General features: G+C 42.6%; 1 protein-coding gene across 5 annotated transcripts in view; it reads right to left on the bottom strand.

The window, feature by feature from the left end:
* WDTC1 (WD and tetratricopeptide repeats 1) overlaps positions 1–20,910 on the bottom strand; it is a 60,626-nt gene extending 39,716 nt beyond the window's left edge. Inside the window, exons 1-5 of one of the 5 annotated variants that reach the window (XM_040337990.1) lie at positions 20,813–20,910; positions 19,924–20,049; positions 8,118–8,201; positions 5,592–5,638; positions 2,732–2,843 (exon numbers count right to left, since the gene is read on the bottom strand). In XM_040337990.1, the coding sequence (XP_040193924.1) occupies positions 2,732–2,843; positions 5,592–5,638; positions 8,118–8,201; positions 19,924–19,971 (291 nt within the window). In that variant the 5' untranslated portion in view covers positions 19,972–20,049; positions 20,813–20,910. Of the gene's footprint in view, positions 1–2,731; positions 2,844–5,591; positions 5,639–8,117; positions 8,202–19,923; positions 20,050–20,140; positions 20,291–20,600; positions 20,790–20,812 lie in introns of those variants that run through there. The other 4 variants (XM_040337987.1, XM_040337988.1, XM_040337991.1 and 1 more) reach the window with 4 other exon arrangements.
* Between the last annotated feature and the right edge of the window lie 474 nt (positions 20,911–21,384).

Here is a 21,384-nt window from a genome sequence, read left to right as displayed (position 1 = left end):
GCTTGTTCCGGAAGTGAGGGGAAAAAATTTGGAGGTTTGTGAACAAGAGGGCAGAAAAACACAGTAAAAAGCCGTTTCAAAATAAATTACAGAGCCATTGAGTAATGGATGTATATGGATTATTTTTTTAGAATAAGGCTACATTCACATTGGTGATTAGGGCTGGTGAGAAAAGTAGTAGCAGGAATCACAGATTTCTGCTGCGGCTTTTAGAAGACAGATGTGGCCGCTGGCCCTATTCACTAGATTACAAGGTCACGTAAACAAATAACAATAGTTATGCGGCACGCCCTAAAGGTGTAATCCTATATAAAGCTCACTATGTGACACAATGCTCTATACATACATATAAAACATGCTTAAGAACAATATTGTATCCAAACTATAAATCTAACCAATAACAATCCAAAACGTAAAGTCCTCAGGTGATCAATAACAATTGCGGGAGTCATTTTGTCATGGCTTGCCTAGTAAACAAATAGGGCGGACATTTTATTGCGGTATGCCCAATAGGAAAATATAAGCTAATGCGGCGGCCATGTTTTTGTAGTCTTTATAAAGGAAAATATATAAAAAGACAATGCAGCAGCCATTTTTTTTAGGTACTCCATAGGGAAATTGTACACCATTTTGCTATGTAGAATAGAACTAGTGGCAGCACTTATAGTAAAATGTAGATCATTGATAGCGGAGAAAAAAATTTCTTTATATATTTTCCCATTAGGCATACCACAATAAAATGGGCACCTTATTTACTAAGCAAGCCACGACAAAATGGCTGCTGCGATTGTTTGCTATATAAATAATTTGTTCACCCCCGCTCGCCATCCCTGGCGACGTCATGTGGGCTGTGACATACTGTGTGGGAGGAGCCAGGCGATGCCAATGCAGCAGGAGTGCTTGATCGCGGCTGCACAGAGAGGATTTTAAAGTCAGGTATATTTCAGTGATACTGTAAGTGTAATACCTTTAATAAATGCTTAAATTTACTACACTATAAGAGGCAATCCTGTGTTTTCTTGCGTTTATTGACAGCAGGGAGACAGAGACTGGAGGTCTCTTAAAGAGACACTTAAGTTTACCATAAAGGAAGAAATCTTCCCCTTAGGATATCTAGGAAGATGGAGGTGATCATACTTATACCCCATGTGGGGAAAAATCTCATCAGACCTAATAATCTTTCAGGATGGAGAGCGGAGGATGGAGCCGGTAAATATGTCATTTACCAGCTCCTTCCTTTTCCGAATGCACAGCGTTTACTGACTCTGTCCAATTATAAACTGTCCGTTTATGAATGGAGAGGAGCCTCGGTCTCAGTGCCCATCAGTGCCACTGTCACATGATATATATTAAAAAAAAAAAAAAAAAAAAAAAAAAAAAACGATAATCTGTATCGGCGAGTACTTGGGGGAGGGGGGGGGGGGGGGGGGGGAGTATCGGTACTTGTACTCGGTCTTAAAAAAGTGGTATCGGGACAACACTAATTGGGACTATAGCAGCTACATTCACAATCTTTTAGATTATTATTGATCACCTAATGACGAAGTTGGAATTTTGATTATTGGTTAGATTCATAGTTTGAATATAATATTGGTTCTTAAGCATGTTTTATATGTATGTATAGAGCATTGTGTCACATAGAGAGCTTTACATAGTATTATACCCCTAGGGAACATTGCATAATTATTGTTATTCGTTTACATGACTTTGTGGGAACGCATGTAGGCGTGAGCAGAATATTTATCTTTTAGACACTTACCATATCACATTATACATTTACACATTTTATTAAAAAAGGTAGCGTGGAAGCATTCACTTTTTTTTCATACTTACATATTACATATTACAAGGTCGCCATGCACCAAGCAGCGATCACCACAGGTAATCATTGGCTGTGCAGAGAGCCACAAACAGCTGTGGATGCTGGCGACCTATTATAATAGTGAACAAGGCTGGCGGCCACACCTAGCGAATGGAGAACCGCATTGTGAACTTCCGCTACAATTCACACCAGCCCTAAAGGGGTTGCAAAGGCAGGTTTTTTAATCTTAATGCATTAAGATAAAAAACCTGTGTGCAGTAGCTGCTCCAGCCCCCCCTTATACTTCCCTGAGCCCCAGCATTGTCCAGTGGTGTCAACAAGTAGCCTCGGCCATCTGCAACGCTCCCTCCTGATTGGCTGAGACACAGCTGCGGCACCATTGGCTCCCGCTGCTGTCAATCAAAGTCAGTCCGTCGCTCAAAAGAGAGGGGGTGGGGCCGAACCGGGGCTCCCCGACTAAATGGACACAGAGCAGCAGCTTGGCTCGGGTGCCCCCATAGCAAGCTGCTTGCTGTGGGGGCACTTATTAGGAGGAAGGGGCCAGGAAAGAGGAGGATCCGAGCTGCTCTGTGCAAAACCACTGCATTGGGCAGGTAAGTATAACATGTTTGTTATGTTTAGAGAAAGAAAGAACGTAACATTACAATCACTTTAATCGCTAGTATGAATGTAGCCCAAGCTTATCGTTTGATGTCACTTCAAATTATTGCTAAGCCCTGCCAACTGCCATTCTGCTGTCTGATGAGGCTGCATTGTGGCCAGGTAGCCCTGTCAATGGAAAGAAAAATGATAGTTGGTGGAGCTCGTTCATGAGATCAAGCAACTTCTGGCCCCACAAACAAAGGAAAGCATGTCAACCACTATATTGTATATGACTTTTCAAAGATCCACCCATGTGTCACTTCTCACCTTGACAGAGAAGATGTTTGCAGTGTGCCCTGTATGCATAGACATAAGTTTCTTATGATGAAATGGATCCCAAAGCATCAAATGCTGGTCATCTGAGCCAGAGGCCAGCAAGCTGCACAAAAGAGAATAGAATACATATATGGGTTTAAAAAAAACATGTTTGAAGGAGAACAGAGGTACTTAAACAAATACTTGAGGGCTCATAATAGAATCAGTGAAGGTAAAATGTCCCCAAACAGATCATACAGGTTAGTTCAAACAGTTCAACACATTTAGGGCCCTTTTCCTTTCCTGAGAGAAACATCAAGGCTGCCATTGTTGACTTTTATGCCGCGTACACACCATCACTTTATGTGATGAAAAAAAATGACGTTTTTAAAAACGTCACTTTAATTGACTGTGTGTGGGGGAAAACGTCGTTTTATGTCTTGTAAAAAACGACCAAAAAAAAATTGAAGCATGCTTCAATTTTATGTGTCGTTTTTCAAAAGTGCACTTTTTACTTCACAGAAATTGACCGTGTGTAGCAAAAAACTTCGTTTTCTAAGACGTTTTTTCATCCACGCATGCCCAGAAGCTACTTATGAAGCAAGCTTCAATGGTAAAACGTGGTGGAACGTAACCTCACTTTGCAAGAACATTGTGAGAAAAACGATGGTGTGTAGGCAACTTCGTCTTTGAAAATTGAAGTTTCAAAAACGTCATTTTTTACTTCACAGAAAGTGTCGTTTTTTTTCATCACATAAAGTGATGGTGTGTATGCGGCATTATACAAAGTATTGGGCTAGTGGAAGGGAATGATTCTGGACAGCTGCATTTCCAAAAATCCTTTTATTGAAGCTCCATATGATAAGTGGTTGACAGATGGAGCAGGGGACAAAGAGGTAGACGTGTTTTGCGCAAATGTTAGCGCTTAGGCCCCGTACACACCATAGAATCTATCCGCAGATAAATCCCATCGAATGGGTTTCAGCGGATAGATTCTATGGTGTGTACACTCCGGCGGATATTTATCCGCGGATAAATCTCCCCTGGGATGGATTTCCAGCAGATGGATATTTGCTGACATGCTCAACAAATCCATCTGCTGAAGTCCATCCCAACGGATGGATCCGCTCGTCTGTACAGACTCACCGGATCCATCCGTCCAAAGGGATTCCCCGCACGCGTCGTAATGATTTGACGCATGCGTGGAATTCCTTATATGACAGCGTCGCGCCCGTCATAATCGCGGCGACCGCGCGACACGTCATCGCCAGAGGATTTCGGCGCGGATTTCAATGCGATGGTGTGTACACGCCATCGCATAGAAATCTGCTGAAATCCTCGAGAGGATTTATCCACGGATACGGTCCGCTGGACCGTATCCGCGGATAAATCCTCTCGTGTGTATGGGGCCTTAGTCATTACCTATTGGAACTAGTCACCACAATCACCTATATATTACTCTAATGTGTCATCATTAGGTTACAGGTGAACTAACCAATTAAAATTGGTACTCAGCTGGTGTTACAAAGAAAACCTGGCTAGAATACATGGTACTTGCACTCAAATCTGATGTAAAGAGTTCAGTCCAAATCCACTGCCAGAAAAAAATCTGATACACCAAGTGAACTCAGAGCAAACTCGACACATCAGTCAAAATCATTGTATAGTTACAACAACATACACAAAATAATAGAAAACGTATATATATATATATATATATATATATATATATATATATATATATATATCCCTATCTATCCACACACACACACACACTGAAGTTGATGTTAAGAAGAAATGATTTTAAAAGCAAAGTGTCCAGACTGTGGATAAGTATGGACTTTGTCCGTACCCCCTTAAACTTCCCGAACAATTGAAAAAGTTAAGAAAAAAAACTTTATTACAGGCAACTTTTGTTAAAAGATCTTAACATGCACATAATTTCTTAAGAAAAAAAAAAGGGGGGGGGGGGGGGGAAGGAGGAGATGTCAGAGCAGGAGGAACCCCAAATGTATGAACACAGATAAATATGTAAATATAATAAACCATAATTCTATAAAGGCCCCTTTCACACCTGCAGACCAGATGCCTGCTTTTTCATCCATCCTTTTACGGATGAAAAAGGGACATACATGTATCCCTATGGGATAGCGGGTGTCAGCGAATGAACATCCGCTGACACCCCATCTCATCCGGGTCCGCTATGCCGCTATTCTGCAGATGGAGGGAATCCTATTTTTCTATCCGTCTGTGGATTGGACTAACACGAACAGACGGTCCTTGTTCATCCGATCCCCCCATAGGGGAGAGCGGAGATCCGACAGGGACTCTGCCGGCTCAGCGGAGCGATCCCCGCTGAGCAAGCAGAGGTTCACGGGGCAGATCATCACCGATCCGTCCCGTGTGAAAGGGCCCCAAGCAGAAAGAAATGATGACAAATGGTCATGGTTATTCCTGCTCAATATGTTTTATGGAAAATATCCATTTCCTAAGGAGGAGAATGGAGGCATCACCATTAATTCTAAAGTGGAGAAAACAGGAAACATATTGTGGATTTCAGAAACAGCAGAAATACCCACGGCCATTTGTCATAATTATTTTTTTGCGTATAGAATTATGGTTTCATTTACGGTATTTATATATTTTTGAAAATAATGTAGTGCCCATAATTAACAGTTGGAGCAAAGTGAAAATGCCCATATTGTCCATACATGTCCATTTCAGACTCTAAAATACAGAAACCAATGTTTTTGTGACGAAGGAGGAAATTTAGTTTATTAATGGACATTTAAGATCGTTTACGTGAAAAATAAACAGATAAAACAAAAGAGGAACACATACAGAAACACATTCTTTTGCACAAAATACTTACTCCCCCTTCTCGTTCCATTCCAGGCAGTTGACACAACCAGTATGACCCTACATAAGATTACAGAAACATCAACAAACAGACCTTAATTCGGATGGAGAACAGTGCAGAAACATAAAAACACAGTACAGTAGTACCTTGGATCAAGAGCATAATTCGTTCCAGAAGCATGCTTGTAATCCAAAGCACTTGTATATCAAAGCGAGTTTCCCCATAGGAATCAATGGAAACTCAGATAATTTGTTTCAGTGTCACTACTAGTGTATGCAGTACCACATGTGGCCATAGGTGGGGGGGGGGATTAAAGGAAAAAAATAAAACTTGCACAGCTTGTATTGCAAAATGCTCGTAAACCATGTTACTCGCAATCCAAGGTTTTATTGTACATCGTAGATGTGTATTTTTTAGCTTTTGTGACCAATTTGTATTTAAATCTTTAAATTCATGCATGTGTATCCAGAGATCTAGCAAGCTACCTTACACATTAATATCCAGATCACACAATATCTGCAGATTGCCCACACACATTACATTCAGATCAAAAAATCTTTTAGCTACCTACACAATTCATTTTAAAATGTTTATACAATTAAAACTCCTGAACTACACATTTGTCCGAAAACCTAAATGAGATTGTAAAATCAGCATCAAATTAATGTAGCCATCTTAAAAAACTCCTACACCTAGTACAACCCTATCTTAAATTCTATTATAAAATATGCAGACATAACTTTACCCTCTTTATTTGGATAACCGTGTCCAACATTCATATTTGTTAGTCGTCTTACTCAATGTATAGTACTAATTCTCAAATGCAGTAACCCATTGAAACAATCAGAATGTACTCTGCTGGTTAGACCAAGACAATGTGAAACTTGACTGGTTGCTATTGTAAAACAACCCATTCAGTTTAAAATAGAAATGGAAGGTAAAAAAAACATTTGTGTATACATATAAATAAGAATTAAAAATACCCTCCCCCCCCCCCCCTTTACTCTCTGTTCTCAGCTGCATAAGGAGCTTTGAGAGCTGGGGGAGGAGAAACAGCAGTACACTAATCTTGGCTGAAGGGCTGTGCAGGGGGGCCATGTCAGCACACGTCTAATTATTAGAGGAGAGAAGGCCGAGTTCTCAGCACAGACAGAAAACTGTGCTCCCATGCCTAGTGTGGTCAGTTTATATTAGGAAAGCAGAGGGACTGGCAGGAACATCAGGGATCTCACACAAAGGAAGCAATACAAAGAACAGGATACGTTTTCACACAAGTACATGGTAAATCAGGAATATGAAACATTGGGGTAACAGAAGGCTGTAAATTCTTTGGTCCCACCATTGTTCTAAACATATAAAACGTTAAATTCGTAGGACTTACTTTGTTCTTTACATTCTGAATAAACAATCACCCAAACCCGGCTTTTTTGTTTGTTTACGGCATGGGTCTTCAAACTACTGCCCTCCAGTTGTTCAGGAACTACAATTCCCATCATGCCTAGTAATGTCTGAATGTCAGAGTTTTACAATGCCTCATGGGATGTGTATTTCTCCAACAGCTGGAGGGCCATAGTTTGAAGATCCCTGGTTTACGGTCTCAGTTTTGGTATCCTTTGAATAACAATCTACTTTAAAACTATCAGTGTCAGTACATTTGCCCATGGGTGTCTTGTGATGAAAGAATAGGACTACAAGAACTTTGCACACGTTGTATAGATACTGTATATGGGCACCCTACTAATTACATATTTTTAATGGATCTTATAGGGGCAATTGGCAGCATATGTATCTCATCCCATTAGAATTTCCTCAAATCTGTCAGGAGAGAAATGTGGAGGTTGATCTTGCTGACCTCTTCTGAAAATGCTGGCTTTTAGGTTATTGATCTTATTTCAATAGTTTGACTCAATAAGTAGGATATTTTGAAGCATCCACTGGTTTCTGACAACTCCCGTTTCCAGCTGTGCCATTCACTGGTTAGGCTCCATTCACACTTGAACGACTCCAAAGTTGCGCTGACACTCTAGCGCAACTTTTGATGGGTGCAACTTGAAAATTACTTTGGTTTTGACCAGTGATAATGGATAATGTTGCATTGTATAACATTCAGGTACGACATTCAAGCAACTTTTGAGGGTTAACATTGAGGTCTATGGACCTCAAGTTGCATGAAAGTCGGACCAAAGTAGTGCATGAACTACATTGAATTTGCTGCAACTTTAAGCCGCACATATATGAAAGGTTATCATTGAAACACATGGGGAACAACTTGTCATGAGACGCTGATGGCCAAAGTTGCATGACAAGTCGCACAAGTGTGAACGGAGCCTTACTGGATATGTTCCCAACTTTAGTACAGTATCTTCATCATTCCTCTCCATTAAGCCCTCTAACCAAACTGTTTTCAATAGGTCCATCACTGACGGTTTGAAATTCATTTAGCATACATTCAATGGGTAAGAGCTTGTAAAATAATTAAAAAGGTCTTCTTTTCAGCCTCATTCAGCATCTACAAAGTCAAATTCTCTGAAAGATTACCTGTAATTCTGCCTCTAGTCCCAGTCGACGAATTAAAGGATCTGATACATGATGATTTCTCTGAAAGCTTCTAGCTTTCCTTTCCTAGGGTAGAAACAATACATTTATGTATTTGATTAACATATATTAGCATAATAGAAGAACAATTTGATAAACAAGCTTAAAGTGGGTGTAAACCCTCGCCTATACCCAGTGAAGTGACTGGCCTCTGATGATACACAGATGAAACAAATCCTCCTACATAAGTTTTACATGTATATCTGCTGTTTTTCCCCTTTTTATATTCTTTAGAAAGTGCAGATCTTGTTACAAATCTTTCCTCCTGTTTCAGAAGTGGGAGGGAAGTCTAGGCATACACTGTGTGTGAGCCGGTTGGAGGAAAATAAAAGAACACACCTCCCTCCACATAGGCAGAGGAACAAAGAAACTTGCTGTACTGTGGATAGACCAGCTCTCTGCTGATCTCTAAGCTCCATCCCCTACACAAATTTCCAGCTGCTTTGATCTCCTGTGAAGGAGAGCTTGTCAAAAGTTATCATGCAGAGGAACAGAGCAGCAGAGAGACACAGCACTTAGGGCTTTGCAGAGCGATAAGGAAACACTAAAGATATATGTGCCCAGGTCAGGTTTCATGAATAGGGTTTACAACCACTTTAAAGTGAATATGTCAAGGTAGGAATATGTGACCTGCCATTGCTGAATAGCCTTCGAAGCAGCAGATTATTATTATTATTATTATTATTATACAGGATTTATATAGCGCCAAAGATTCCTCAGTTTCATCCTAATTATGGCTTCACTGCTTTATAAATAAAAAAAAAAAACTTACTGACCCAAGTTAACATGTCCATATGAAGTTTTGCAAACAACTGATATGCACATAGTTCTCAGGTCAATTACCTATTAAGTAGTGAAGAAAGAATAGCTCTCACGCATGCATCTTCCCATCTTGGCTGGTTCCAAGATGTAATATATTGCAGCTTAATCAGATGTGGTGGCTGCATTTGTTTTGTTTGTTTTTTTAGGCTTTTTTCCTTCCGTTTTCCTCTCGTGATCTGGCCAGTAGCACACCTCCTGTGCTGGAGTGTCCCCACTCGGAATAAAAAAGGAAAAAGGAGCACCTTTGGATAGTTAAATACACTAGCAAATCAAAGCCGAACTCCAGCTAACACATGTAGTTACAGCAAACAGTTTTTCCCCCCTTTTAGGATAAAGGTCTTGCATAAATAAAAGCTGACCATTTAAAGCACCCTTGTCAGTGGCAAATGGTTTGTCTAATCCCCGTAGCTGCTACATTTCAAGGAGAGTTTGTGCTTTTGAAAAACAGTCCTACTGGCTGGATCACCAGATAAAATAAAATAAAATAAAATAAAATAAAAGAAAGCCTAAAATATATATATATATATATATATATATATATATATATATATATATATATATATATATAAATAAATGCAGCCATCACATCTAAAAACTAGTAGGTTGTATAATAAAAAAAATAATTCTTTTTGGGTTTAATACCACTTTAAATATGACCAATATGCAAATGTTACATTTAATCAGTGCAAGAATTTTTACAGGACTTGAAGGAACACATGATGCAACAGATCCGAGTATCATCTGCAATAACTGGGCTGTGTAATTGTTAATAAAAGGCAGTCGAGAAACATGTGTGAGTATCTGGGGAGCGGTTTGCTGCACATAGAAATTTTCCAGTATGATAAAAATATATTCCGTATTACTGATCACCAAACCTCTTTCTGTCAGTGGCCTGCATTTGTTAATTACTTGACTTGGGAAGGAGATTGTGGCTCTTTTGGTGACCCAAGCAAGGAAGGGCAGATTCTTTTCACTGAGAATGACCATACAGAGTGTTTTTATCATTTGAATGCATTTCGAAAGACCACAGTAAAAATAATTAAATGCATCAGAAACACCTACCACCAACAATTATATTTAGACATAAATGCCAGGGTTAGCGGTAGGTTGTGTTGGTCCGTTTGATCAGAATTTTAAAAACAAGTTGAAATTGCTAGAAAACGGACTCACAGAAGCATAAAGCTAACAGATCTGCTCAACACTTCAATGATCACTCTGCCATGAAAGCCACATTGGGATAATAATCCATAGCAGCTCCAAGTTTTAGAAAACTTCTATAACCCACAAGAGACATTGATCACTCACAGAATTTTCATCTTTTCTTCATAAACCTCAAACTGCTCGATCATCACTAGGAGTCATTGAATCGTCTGCACTAGTAACAAAAGGCATGGCTAGTTTTATCTGCAAAGGAAAGTCACTTTAGGCTGTTCCTGCTGATAATTGATCTAGTCATGGGCCGCTGTCAGCTTCTGAATCCCAAGAAGGTAAACAAATGAGATTCAAGATGTGATTGATGAGAGTACGGGAGCAGGTGTATGTTTTTCTAATGCCATCTATTTTGTTGATGCTGTCAAAAAAAAAAAAAAACGTTCCTCATGCAGTTTATTTAATTTTCAATACTCATACTAATTTAAAGCGGGAGTTCACCCATTTATTTATTTTTTTACCTTTTCCCCTTAGATTCCTGCTCGTTTTGTCTAGGGGAATCGGCTAGTTGTTTTAAAATACGAGCAGTACTTACCCGTTTTCGAGATGCATCTTCTCCGTCGCTTCCGGGTATGGGTCTTCGGGAGCGGGCGTTCCTTCTTGATTGACAGTCTTCCAAGAGGCTTCCGACGGTCGCATCGTGACGCGATGGATGCGACCGTCGGAAGCCTCTCGGAAGACTGTCAATCAAGAAGGAACGCCCAGTCCCGCAGCCCATACCCGGAAGCGGCGGAGAAGATGCATCTCGTAAACGGTAAGTACAGGTCATATTTTAAAACAACTAGCCGATTCCCCTAGACAAAACGAGCATGAAGCTAAGGGGAAAATGTGTTCTCTATGGGTGAACCTCCGCTTTAAGGAAGCAAAATAACTGAGGCTTCATCACCGCTAAAGTGATACTACATATTTTGTTGTCAAAAATAACAAACAAGTTATACTTACCTGCGCTGTGCACTGGTTTTGCACAGAGCAGTCCTGATCCTCTTGTTCTGGGGTCCCTCTTCTGCCCCCCTCCCCGCTGGGTGACCCCTCAGCAAGCAACTTGCTATGGGGGCACACGAGCCACAGTTTTCCGTGTCCATTTGGCTAGGCCCTGCCTCCTCTCTCTTCTCATTGGCTCACTTTGATTGACAGCAGGGGGAGCCAATGACGCTGCACTGTTGTCTCAGCCAATGAGGAGGGGGAATCCCGACTAGCCGAGCCTCTCCTGCAACATCGCCTGATAGAGATGGGCTCAAGTCAGTATTAGAGGGGGGCTGCTGTACACAAGTTATTTTTTATCTTACTGCATAGAATGCAGCAAGATAAGAAAGCCTTCTGACTTTATAAACACTTTAAAGCTGAAGTTTAGCAAAAAAAAAATTTCCTTCTTTACCGCTTTAGTTACATTAATTACATGTGGTATAGCAGCGGTCATCAACCCTGTCCTCGGGGGCCCACTGACAGGCCAGGTTTGCAAGATAACTGAAATACATCACAGGTGATCTAATTTGCTGCTTAGTTATTGCAGTATTCTAGTCTGCATCTCCCCAAGTTAATACATAAAACCTGGTCCATTAGTGGGCCCTGAGGACAAGGTTGATGACCACTGTGGTATAGTATGCCCCACTGTGCAAGCTGCTGGGTTCTGCAGAAATCTTCACTGCAAGGTTGTCCTGTCCTCTTCCTTCTGCTGAACACCTGGCACCGTTGGGGTTAACAGCTTCGGATTTCTGGGCTCAGCTGCACTAAAGATGATCCGACAGGGACACTTCCCCTCATCGATCGCACTGCCTGTAACTCACTCTGTATGGTGGGGGGGGGGGGGGGGGGGAGAGAATCCTGCTGCCAGACTTTCAGTAGCGGGAAGACAACAGGGCAACCTTGCGGTGACAATTTCTACAAAATCCAGTAGTCAGCACATTTGGGGACATACCATATTAAAAGGCAAGTAATGTAATTAAAGCAGTCTTGTCAAATTCATAGCTCTCCCGCATCTTATACTTGCTGCGTTATCTCAATGAGTCTATATTAGGCCTTAGAATTGTTATCCTAGGACTATAGAATGATAAGCCTCTACGTATTGCAGGATAGGAGATGGTTCAATCAAAATAGTTTAGCAAAAGAATACTGGACAGGCTGACACCACTTAGTTCATAAAAATGCTGTGTGTTTTCAGCACACAACAAGACTTGGGAGCCGAGTGCATTTCTGGAAGATCAACGGGTATTCTTCTGTACTTTACAATCAAAACGGCAACCACTCCAACTTACGGCTAGCCTTTACAGCAAGGTGAACATGGAAGGGAAATGCATGTCAAAAAACTAAAAACAAACATTCTCAGCTCACCTACCAGCTAGCCTGCAACAAAAAAAATGTTGTGCGACACTGTACCCCAAAAAAATGTATGTCCTTTTTTCCCCACAAATGGAGCTTTCTTTTGGCAGTATTTTGATCACCTCTGTGGTTTTTTTGCACTCTAAACAAAAAAGGCCAACATTTTTTTTTTTTCAAAAGTTGTTTTGTTTTACTTTTTGCTATAAGGCTGCATTCACATCTAGACGGACGAAATCGCGGCGTTTTGTCGCCGCAAATCGCGGTAAAAATAGCGGCGTTTTGTACCGCGATTTGCGGCGACAAAACGCGGGTATTGTCCGCCTAGATGTGTCCCAGATTGACCCCCTCTATGGAGATGATTGCCATCTCCTAGCCGAACGCTCGAAGACGCCTGAAAAAAAGGTCCGGGACCTTTTTTCACGCAGCAGGCGACAGGCGTCCGGCGTTCGGCGTGGAGATGTGAACCATCTCCATAGAGGGACATGTATTTCCAGCCCTCTGGCGGCAGAGGCGTAGCGCTACAGGCGTAAAAACGCCTAGATGTGAATGGGGTCTAAAACACGTCCCAGAAAAAAAAAAAAAAAAAATCGAATTTCTTCTCAATTTAAACTACCTATAGGTAAAGTCTTATTATAGGCTTAGCTATAGGTAAAACTAAAAGATGGCAGTTTACTTTCTCTCTAAATGTGTGGCCAACGTGCGTTACTCTGTGTCCTGTTTTTAAAAAGCAATGTGCGTTTTTTTTCTTCCTTCTTTGCACATTGCTGCTGTCAGAAGAGAGCTCTATGTTTATTTACCTACACAGGACTCTCTTAGGTAATGTCCGTAGCCGATATACTACGGCAGGGACGCTCTTCTAAAGCTCCAATCACGTACTAGGTACAGGATCCGATGCAGAGCAGCCACTCTGCCGTAGTATATCTTTGGTGTGCTGTCCGCAAGTGGTTAAAAACAGTTTAGTTGCACATATTTGCAAAATATATGCCTAAACTGGCCATAGGGCAAACCGGGCATATGCCCGGTGGGCCGCATATCACGTCTCCCCAGGGGTGTACCAAGGGGTTGCAGGCCGGGAGGGGACGCCCAGTTTACCCAATAGCAGAGATCCCCCAGAGAGATGAGCTGGGCGTATCACAGCCAGCTCTGACATTTCTCCCCTCCCCTTGCTGTCCACACGACCAGTTAGAGGAGAGGAGCTGCTTCTACTCCTCCCCCTCCTCTCGTCCTCTCCTCCTGTATCTGCCCCGCCCACTCTCCCCGACAGACACTGTTCTGCTGCTTAAGGGATGTGGGCGGGAAGATTCAAGCTAAAGCCAAACAGAAAGGAAGGATGGATGGAGTCCGATATCCATCCATCCAGTCAGTCCCTCCTGCCTCTGAGTGAGTACGGTACACTGATGTAGGGGTGCCCTTCATTCCCTTCTCTCTCGCTTCACTTTTCTTTTTCTCACCCTATTATCCATCTTCCTTCTCTATCTTTCTTTATCTATCTTCCCTCCTTTCTTTCTATCTTTATCTATGTTTCTTTCTCCATCTTCCTTCCTTCCTTCTTTCTTTCTTTCTATCTTCCCTTCTTTCTATCTATATCTATCTTCCTTCCTTTATCTTTCTATCTTTCTTTGTATCTATTATTTTTTTCCTTTCTGTCTCTCTCTCTGGCTATCTATATTTCTTTATCTCACCCCACATCCCATCATTAACCCTGCCGCGCCCCCTGGGCTGCTCAGTCTAAAATGCCCGGGCCTATTTTTTGTCCCAGTCCGGGCCTGGTGGACAGTCATTTTTAGGTCTCTCCAGAGATGCTCAATTGGGTTTAAGTCAGGGCTGTTGTGAAGCCACTCCTTCGTTATTTTAGCTGTGTGCTTAGGGTCATTGTCTTGATGGAAGGTAAACCTTCGGCCCAGTCTGGAGGAGAAGGTTTTCATCCAGGATATGGCTGTACTTGGCCGCATTCATCTTTACCCTGATTACAACCAGTCGTCCTGTCCCTGTAGTGGAAAAACACCCCCACAGCATCATGCTGCCACCACCATGCTTCACATTTGGGACTGTATTGGACAGGTGATGAGCAGTGCCTGGTTTTCTCCACACATACCGCTTAGAATGAAGGCCAAAAAGTTCTATCTTGTTCTCATCAGACCAGAGAATCTTATTTCTCACCATCTTGGAGTCCTACAGGTGTTTTTTTTTTAGCAAACTCCATGTGGGCTTTCATGTGTCTTGCACTGAGGAGAGGCTTCCGTCGGGCCACTCTTCCATAAAGCCCCGACTGGTGGAGAGCTGCAGTGATGGTTGACTTTCTACAACTTTATCCCATCTCCCGACTGCATCTCTGGAGCTTAGCCACAGCGATCTTTGGGTTGTTCTTTACCTCTCTCACCAAGGCTCGTCTCCCCCGATAGCCCAGTTTGGCCGGACAGCCAGCTCTAGGAAGGGTTCTGGTCATCCCAAACATCTTCCATTTAAGGATTATGGAGGCTACTGTGCTCTTAGGAACCTTAAGTACAGCAGACATTTTTTTGTAACCTTGGCCAGATCTGTGTCTTGCCATAATTCTGTCTCTGAGCTCTTCAGGCAGTTCCTTTGACCTCACGATTCTCATTTGCTCCGACATGCACTGTGAGCTGTAAGGTCTTCTATAGACAGGTGTGTGGCTTTCCTAATCAAGTCCAATCAGTATAATCAAACAGCTGGACTCAAATGAAGGCTTAGAACCATCTCATGGATGATCAGAAGAACTGGACAGCACCCGAGTTAAATATATGAGTGTCACGGCAAAGGGTCTGAATACTTAGAACCATGTGATATTTCAGTTTTTCTTTTTTAATAAATCTGCAAAAATGTCAACAATTCTGTGTATTTCTGTCAATATGGGGTGCCGTGTGTACATTAATGAGGAAAAAATGAACTTAAATGATTTTAGCAAACGGCTGCAATATAACAAAGAGTGAAAAATTTAAGGGGGTCTGAATACTTTCCGTACCCACTGTGACAGTTATGACACCAGCTGTTTGTTGGCTTAACAATTCGGTTGAGAGTACAAGCAACTGACAGTTATCATTCAAGACATGCCTTTAATATGATGGTTTGGGAAAATATTTAAAGCGACACTAAAGTTCTCCTTTATTATTTTATATAACCAACATACTTACCTCCACTATGCAGTTCGTTTTGCACAGAGTGGCCCTGATCCTCCTGTTCTGGGGTCCCATGGCGCAGCTCTCGCAGCTCCTCCCCGCATTAGATAACCCCGTCTGGGAAGCTCTCTCCCGAGGGGGGTTACCTTGCGGGCGCACTCCTATATCAGACGATGAATGTATGAATCGGCCCCGCGTCATTGGATTTTTGATTGACAGCAGCGGGAGCCAATGGCTGCACAGCCATCAATCTATCCAATGAAGAGCCGATAACCCGTGGAGAGAGCGACGCGGGATCGCGCCCACAGAAATTTGGGGCTTAAGTAAAACAGGGGGGCCGGACACTGCAAGGTGTTTTTTTTTTAAGAATCAACAAGTGGGACACAATCATGAAGTGGAACGAAATTTATCGGATATTTCAAACTTTAACAAATAAAAAACTGAAAAATTGGGCGTGCAAAATTATTCAGCCCCACAGAGGACTAATCGGAGACTACTTCGACAGATTTTTCATCCTACATCCATCGATGACACAATTTGTTTGTGAATCTCTCCTGCAAGATTTTTTTTTCTGCCGCTTGGATTCTACCGACTCCCGGGGATTAAAGTTTGACATATTGGAACGTTTCCCATCAACACCATCTTTGCCTAGGAGTTCGTGCATGCCTGATCGACATACCGTCGCTGACGTGTATGTCCACATATTCTGGTAAGAGTATCCATTTATTTATCTTTTTGGATATCACTGTGAATCGTTGCTGTGGTTTTCACCATCTACACTGATCGTCTGATCGGCATACCAGAGAGGACAATCCTACATCAGTTCTTTTTGAGTGGCCGTTTTGTTTTTCCTTCATAAGAATTTCCGACCAATTCCATCTCTCAAAGACTGTACATATCAGTCCGATATCGGATTGCCATATATATACATTTTTTGCTTGGACTTTGTGATTGGTTCACCCCATTTGTTATCACCTACAGGTGTCACATCACCCACTTTAGTGTGTTGCACACATTTCCTACAGGAACACCACCTCCTAGTGGCTTTCCACACTATTACATTGTTTCAGTTATTTTATTTTTTTTCCTTTTTTTCACTCACCATATCATATGGTGAGTGTCTCCTGGGTCCAATTCTATTTGAATGGTTTCATCGAATTGTACTACTTACCGTATTGTTTGAATCCCTTCACTCAATATTTAGCGCTGCACTTTTTCTTTCTTTCTCACCTTTCGTACACAACATTGTTTTTTGTTGGTGCTGGCCGCTACAGGTTTCACATTATTTATGTTTAGCGCAATTTTTCCACCAATTTTCACTCTTCCATAAAAGGCCAGATTTGTGCAGTATACGACTGATTGTTGTCCTATGGACAGAGTCTCCCACCTCAGCTGTAGATCTCTGCAGTTCATCCAGAGTGATCATGGGCCTCTTGACTGCATCTCTGATCAGTCTTCTCCTTGTATGAGCTGAAAGTTTAGAGGGACTGTCAGGTCTTCATAGATTTGCAGTGGTCTGATACTCCTTCAATATTATCGCTTGCACAGTGCTCCTTGGGATGTTTAAAGCTTAGGAAATCTTGCCTGGTGGGTTCCATGTTCTTCATGATGCTCTCTGCGCTTTAAACGGACCTCTGAGACTATCACAGTGCAGGTGCATTTATACAGAGACTTGATTACACACAGGTGGATTCTATTTATCATCATTAGTCATTTAGGTCAACATTGGATCATTCAGAGATCTTCACTGAACTTCTGGAGAGAGTTTGCTGCACTGAAAGTAAAGGGGCTGAATAATTTTGCACGCCCAATTTTTCAGTTTTTTAATTGTTAAAAAAGTTTGAAATATCCAATAAATTTCGTTCCACTTCACGATTGTGTCCCACTTGTTGATTCTTAAAAAAAAAATTACAGTTTTATATCTTTATGTTTGAAGCCTGAAATGTGGCAAAAGGTCGCAAAGTTCAAGGGGGCCGAATACTTTCGCAAGGCACTGTATATAATAAATAAATGCACATTATAAAAATACATTTCCAGACACCTTTTATTCAAGGCCTCATTCACAGGCATATAGACCCCTACAACCATGCAAAGGGCCACATTTATGCCCAGGGAATGACAGGTGTTCCTGCAAACAGCAATAACAGCTGGTGACGAGTGTTGTGTACACAGGTGTTGTATGCACAGTTGTTACTGTAAAAATCAATGACAGCTTGAAAGACAAAAGAAGCTGTATGGATCTTCTCATACATCTGTAGAAGGACAAATGCACCATCCTTGAATTTGGAAACACATAGACAGTGTTCAGAGCTGTGCATATGTCCCTGTATGGTTTTTTTTTTTAACTAGAATGTGCGGGAAGATCCCTACATCTACCGCATCTCACAGCCTGTCGTTGATTTTTGCTAGAGATTAACTCGGATGTGTTTGGCCCCTGGTCTGAACCCACCTGGGTGAGTCCGTCAGGAAGCTCTCACTGTACTGGGCCAATTGACCAAACCATTCCCAGCCCTTTGTAAACACGTGGCTGTGGGGATGGGAATCCCCTAGTTGCAGATTGGCCTAGTAAAGGCGACAGCTTCTTGACTGGCTTGCTCGTGTGATTTCACACAAGGATCTATACATGTCTGAGCTCATCCCTAATTTTTACAGGCTGCATGTACTGATCACACCAAGACCTCTTTCACATGAGTGGTCTGATCAGGTCCGCCTGTCCGTTTTTCCAGGAGGACCCAATCAGACCCTACATTCACCTCTATGGAGTGGTGGATGTAAAACGGACTTGTGTCCGTTTACACCTGCCTACCTCCAAACCAATCCGACAAACAGAAAGGAAGGAATTAATTTACCTCCCTTTGGTCGGATCGGAAAGCTGTTGGATATAAAAAAAAAAAAAAAAAAAAAGGGGGGGACATATTGATATGTTTATATCCCACTGCCCAAAAGAGCAGAGCGGGCTGCGTCTGCTCTGCATAAGCAGCGTGGACACGGACCTGTCACCCGCCTGCTCCTCTCAGCTCAGAAGGGAATTACCGAACAGATCCCCTGCTGAGAAAAATGGATCCAGCCTGTATAAAAAAGGGACCTTAAGTCTAGTACACACAAGCTGAATGTCGGCGACATCGGCCAGTTCAATAAAAACCGTCTAACATTCAGCCAATGTGTATGGCACCCGGTCTGACAGAATCCGGCAGTTTGGCTGGCTTCTGTCGAACGAGAATGCTAGAAAACCTGCAGCCAACTGGCTCCCAATCAGTGCTGACTGGAGTGTTCTGGCGGAGGGATAGTCCCCCTGTCAGAACACAAAAAAACAGCAGGGGAGATCGCTACACTAATGCTCGGTTGAACGAAAAAAAAATAACTAGTAGTGTGTACCAGGCTTTAAACATGGCACTCTGAACAGATGTCTATTCCCTCTGTGAATGCGGCCTAAATGTAATGCTTGTGTACATTATCCCTAAAGCTGGATACACACCTTTCTGTGTCATTTTCAACAATCATGTGCTTTTCATGTTCTGCCATTGTCACCAACAGAGATGGGCTCAGGTATGTCCGGCATCCTAGTTCCAACCCACCTGCCTGATCCTGCCAGGAAGCCGACACTGCTTACCGCTAATCACAGGCAGCGAAGCATTTCCCAGTCCACAGCTGCACAGGTTGGGAAATGTCTGACTACCTGTGATTAGCAGTTTGCAGTGTCGGCTTCCTGGCAGGATTGGGCAGGTGGGTTGGGACTAAGGACGAGCTCAGGCGTGTTTGCAACTCCACATGCCCGCGCCCACCAGGAAGCTGACACTCCACAGCGCTAATCACAGGCAGTGAAAAATTTCCACATCATCCTTAGATGGGACTGGGATGCTGAACACACCCGAGACCATCTCTAGTGATCAATAAGCTCTATGATTCACGTCAACGCATTGGACAGATGTGAACTAGCACCATTTACAACAGTGGCTAACCTGTGATCACAGGTGTGATTCAGCCCTACATGAGCGTACATAACACACATACATAGGAATAGGGATGAGCTCTGGCGTGTTCGCACAGTCCATGTGCAGAGCCCGCCAGGAAGTCTGCACGGCGCTGCGCTAATCACAGGCAGGAAGACATTTCCAGATCTCTGCAGCCGAGCATCGGGACAATGTCTCCCTGCCTGTGATTAGACTTCCTGGCGGGCTCTGCACGTACACTGTGCAAACACGCCGGAGCTTATCCCTACATAGGAAACATCTGGATGTTGGATGTTTTAGTATCGTGCATCATACCCTGATCTGCCTGTGGATGATATCCTGAGCGATGTTGATTCCTTCCATGCTGGACCTAAGACATAGGTATTCACAGTGCCACCGACCGAAGCTGTACTATTGCCATGCCTCTTGTTTCCCAGACACCTGTAAAAATGGAAACATTAGGTAAACCAAAAGTCTCTGCCCATACCTAAAATATTTTAAGCATAACATGATTTAAAAGGCTAAAAATTACATTGGGGTGCAATCTGGGGAAAAACATAAGACGATTTTGCCCGTAGATTCCGTCATGCCTTTAAAACTCTGGTTACTACAGGCAACGACTCCATTTCTGCTCCAGGTTTTATAGATTGGCCCCTATGACATGCCAAGCACAGAAGAACACAACTGACTTATCAATGAGCTTTATTTATAATGCACACTATAGCAATGCAGAGGTATGAGGAAGCCTGGCTGCTGTAAATTAACTTCTGACTAGCTGCTCTCCATTACCCCACTCCTACTGGTCTTATCATTACATATGTCTAAATACACACATTCATCACTACATACCAACACAGCACATGTATGTTCATAGTAACACCCCACTCATCTGCCTCAGGGACTACAAGCACTCTAATGTGCTACAAAGACCCCCAGCCTCTGCACCATACCAGCACTCTCTAAACGATTACGTATATAAAACATAGCCATACCTACGGCCAGCGCATTGCTTTTCTATCGGTTCCCCCCTTTCCCAACTGCCAGGCCCCCTGACAGACCAGTTACCCGTGTTTACCTCCCTGGCTGTGTCTCAGAACGGGCACTCTCCCACTACGTAATTGCCGTAAACGTATCAACTAATGGACGGTGTGCGCCACGCAAAGTGCGCATCTGTAGGTTGTAGAATACAGCTGGACGTACTAACTTCATACTGCTGCTCCCTGGCAACGCACTCTGGGAGAGGAAAGAAGTTATGGACCAATGAGCGGCGCTCCTCTGGCAGACCGATCGCCGCTAAAGCCAATAGGAGAGAGTGGCCGGATCAGCTGCTAAGTTAGGTTGCAGAGAAGAGCAAGCGGTGGCGCAGTTAATGATACGCCTAGAGCAAAGCATCGCGGGAATTGTAGTACGTGGCTTTTACGTAATTGAAGTTTCTCCAGGCTGATTGGAAGGAGAAGGCTGGAAGCATACATTGGCAGATTTGTAAGAATTGGTTACTCATGTATTCATTTATGGCGTGGTTTAGGGTTTCTGGCGTACGTTGGTAAAATGTAACTGTCATAGCAGATGGAGTCATTCACGAGTTACTATTCAGCAAGCTGCAGTGATGACTATGGTCACCAAAGCTGAATCTGAGAGAAAATAACACATTTTGAGGTGTCACTATAACAGGAATAGAGGAGGATCTTCCAATGGGGACACTTTGGAAACCACCTTTATTATTTTATTACAGGTACTTATAGAGCGCTGCCAATTTACACACATTATATTGTCAAA

The sequence above is a fragment of the Rana temporaria genome, chromosome 2 (assembly GCF_905171775.1).
Source record: "Rana temporaria chromosome 2, aRanTem1.1, whole genome shotgun sequence".
Classification (NCBI taxonomy): Eukaryota; Metazoa; Chordata; class Amphibia; order Anura; family Ranidae; genus Rana; species Rana temporaria.
Note: the sequence above shows the minus strand (reverse complement) of the source record. Positions and strands in the feature narration are given on the sequence as shown.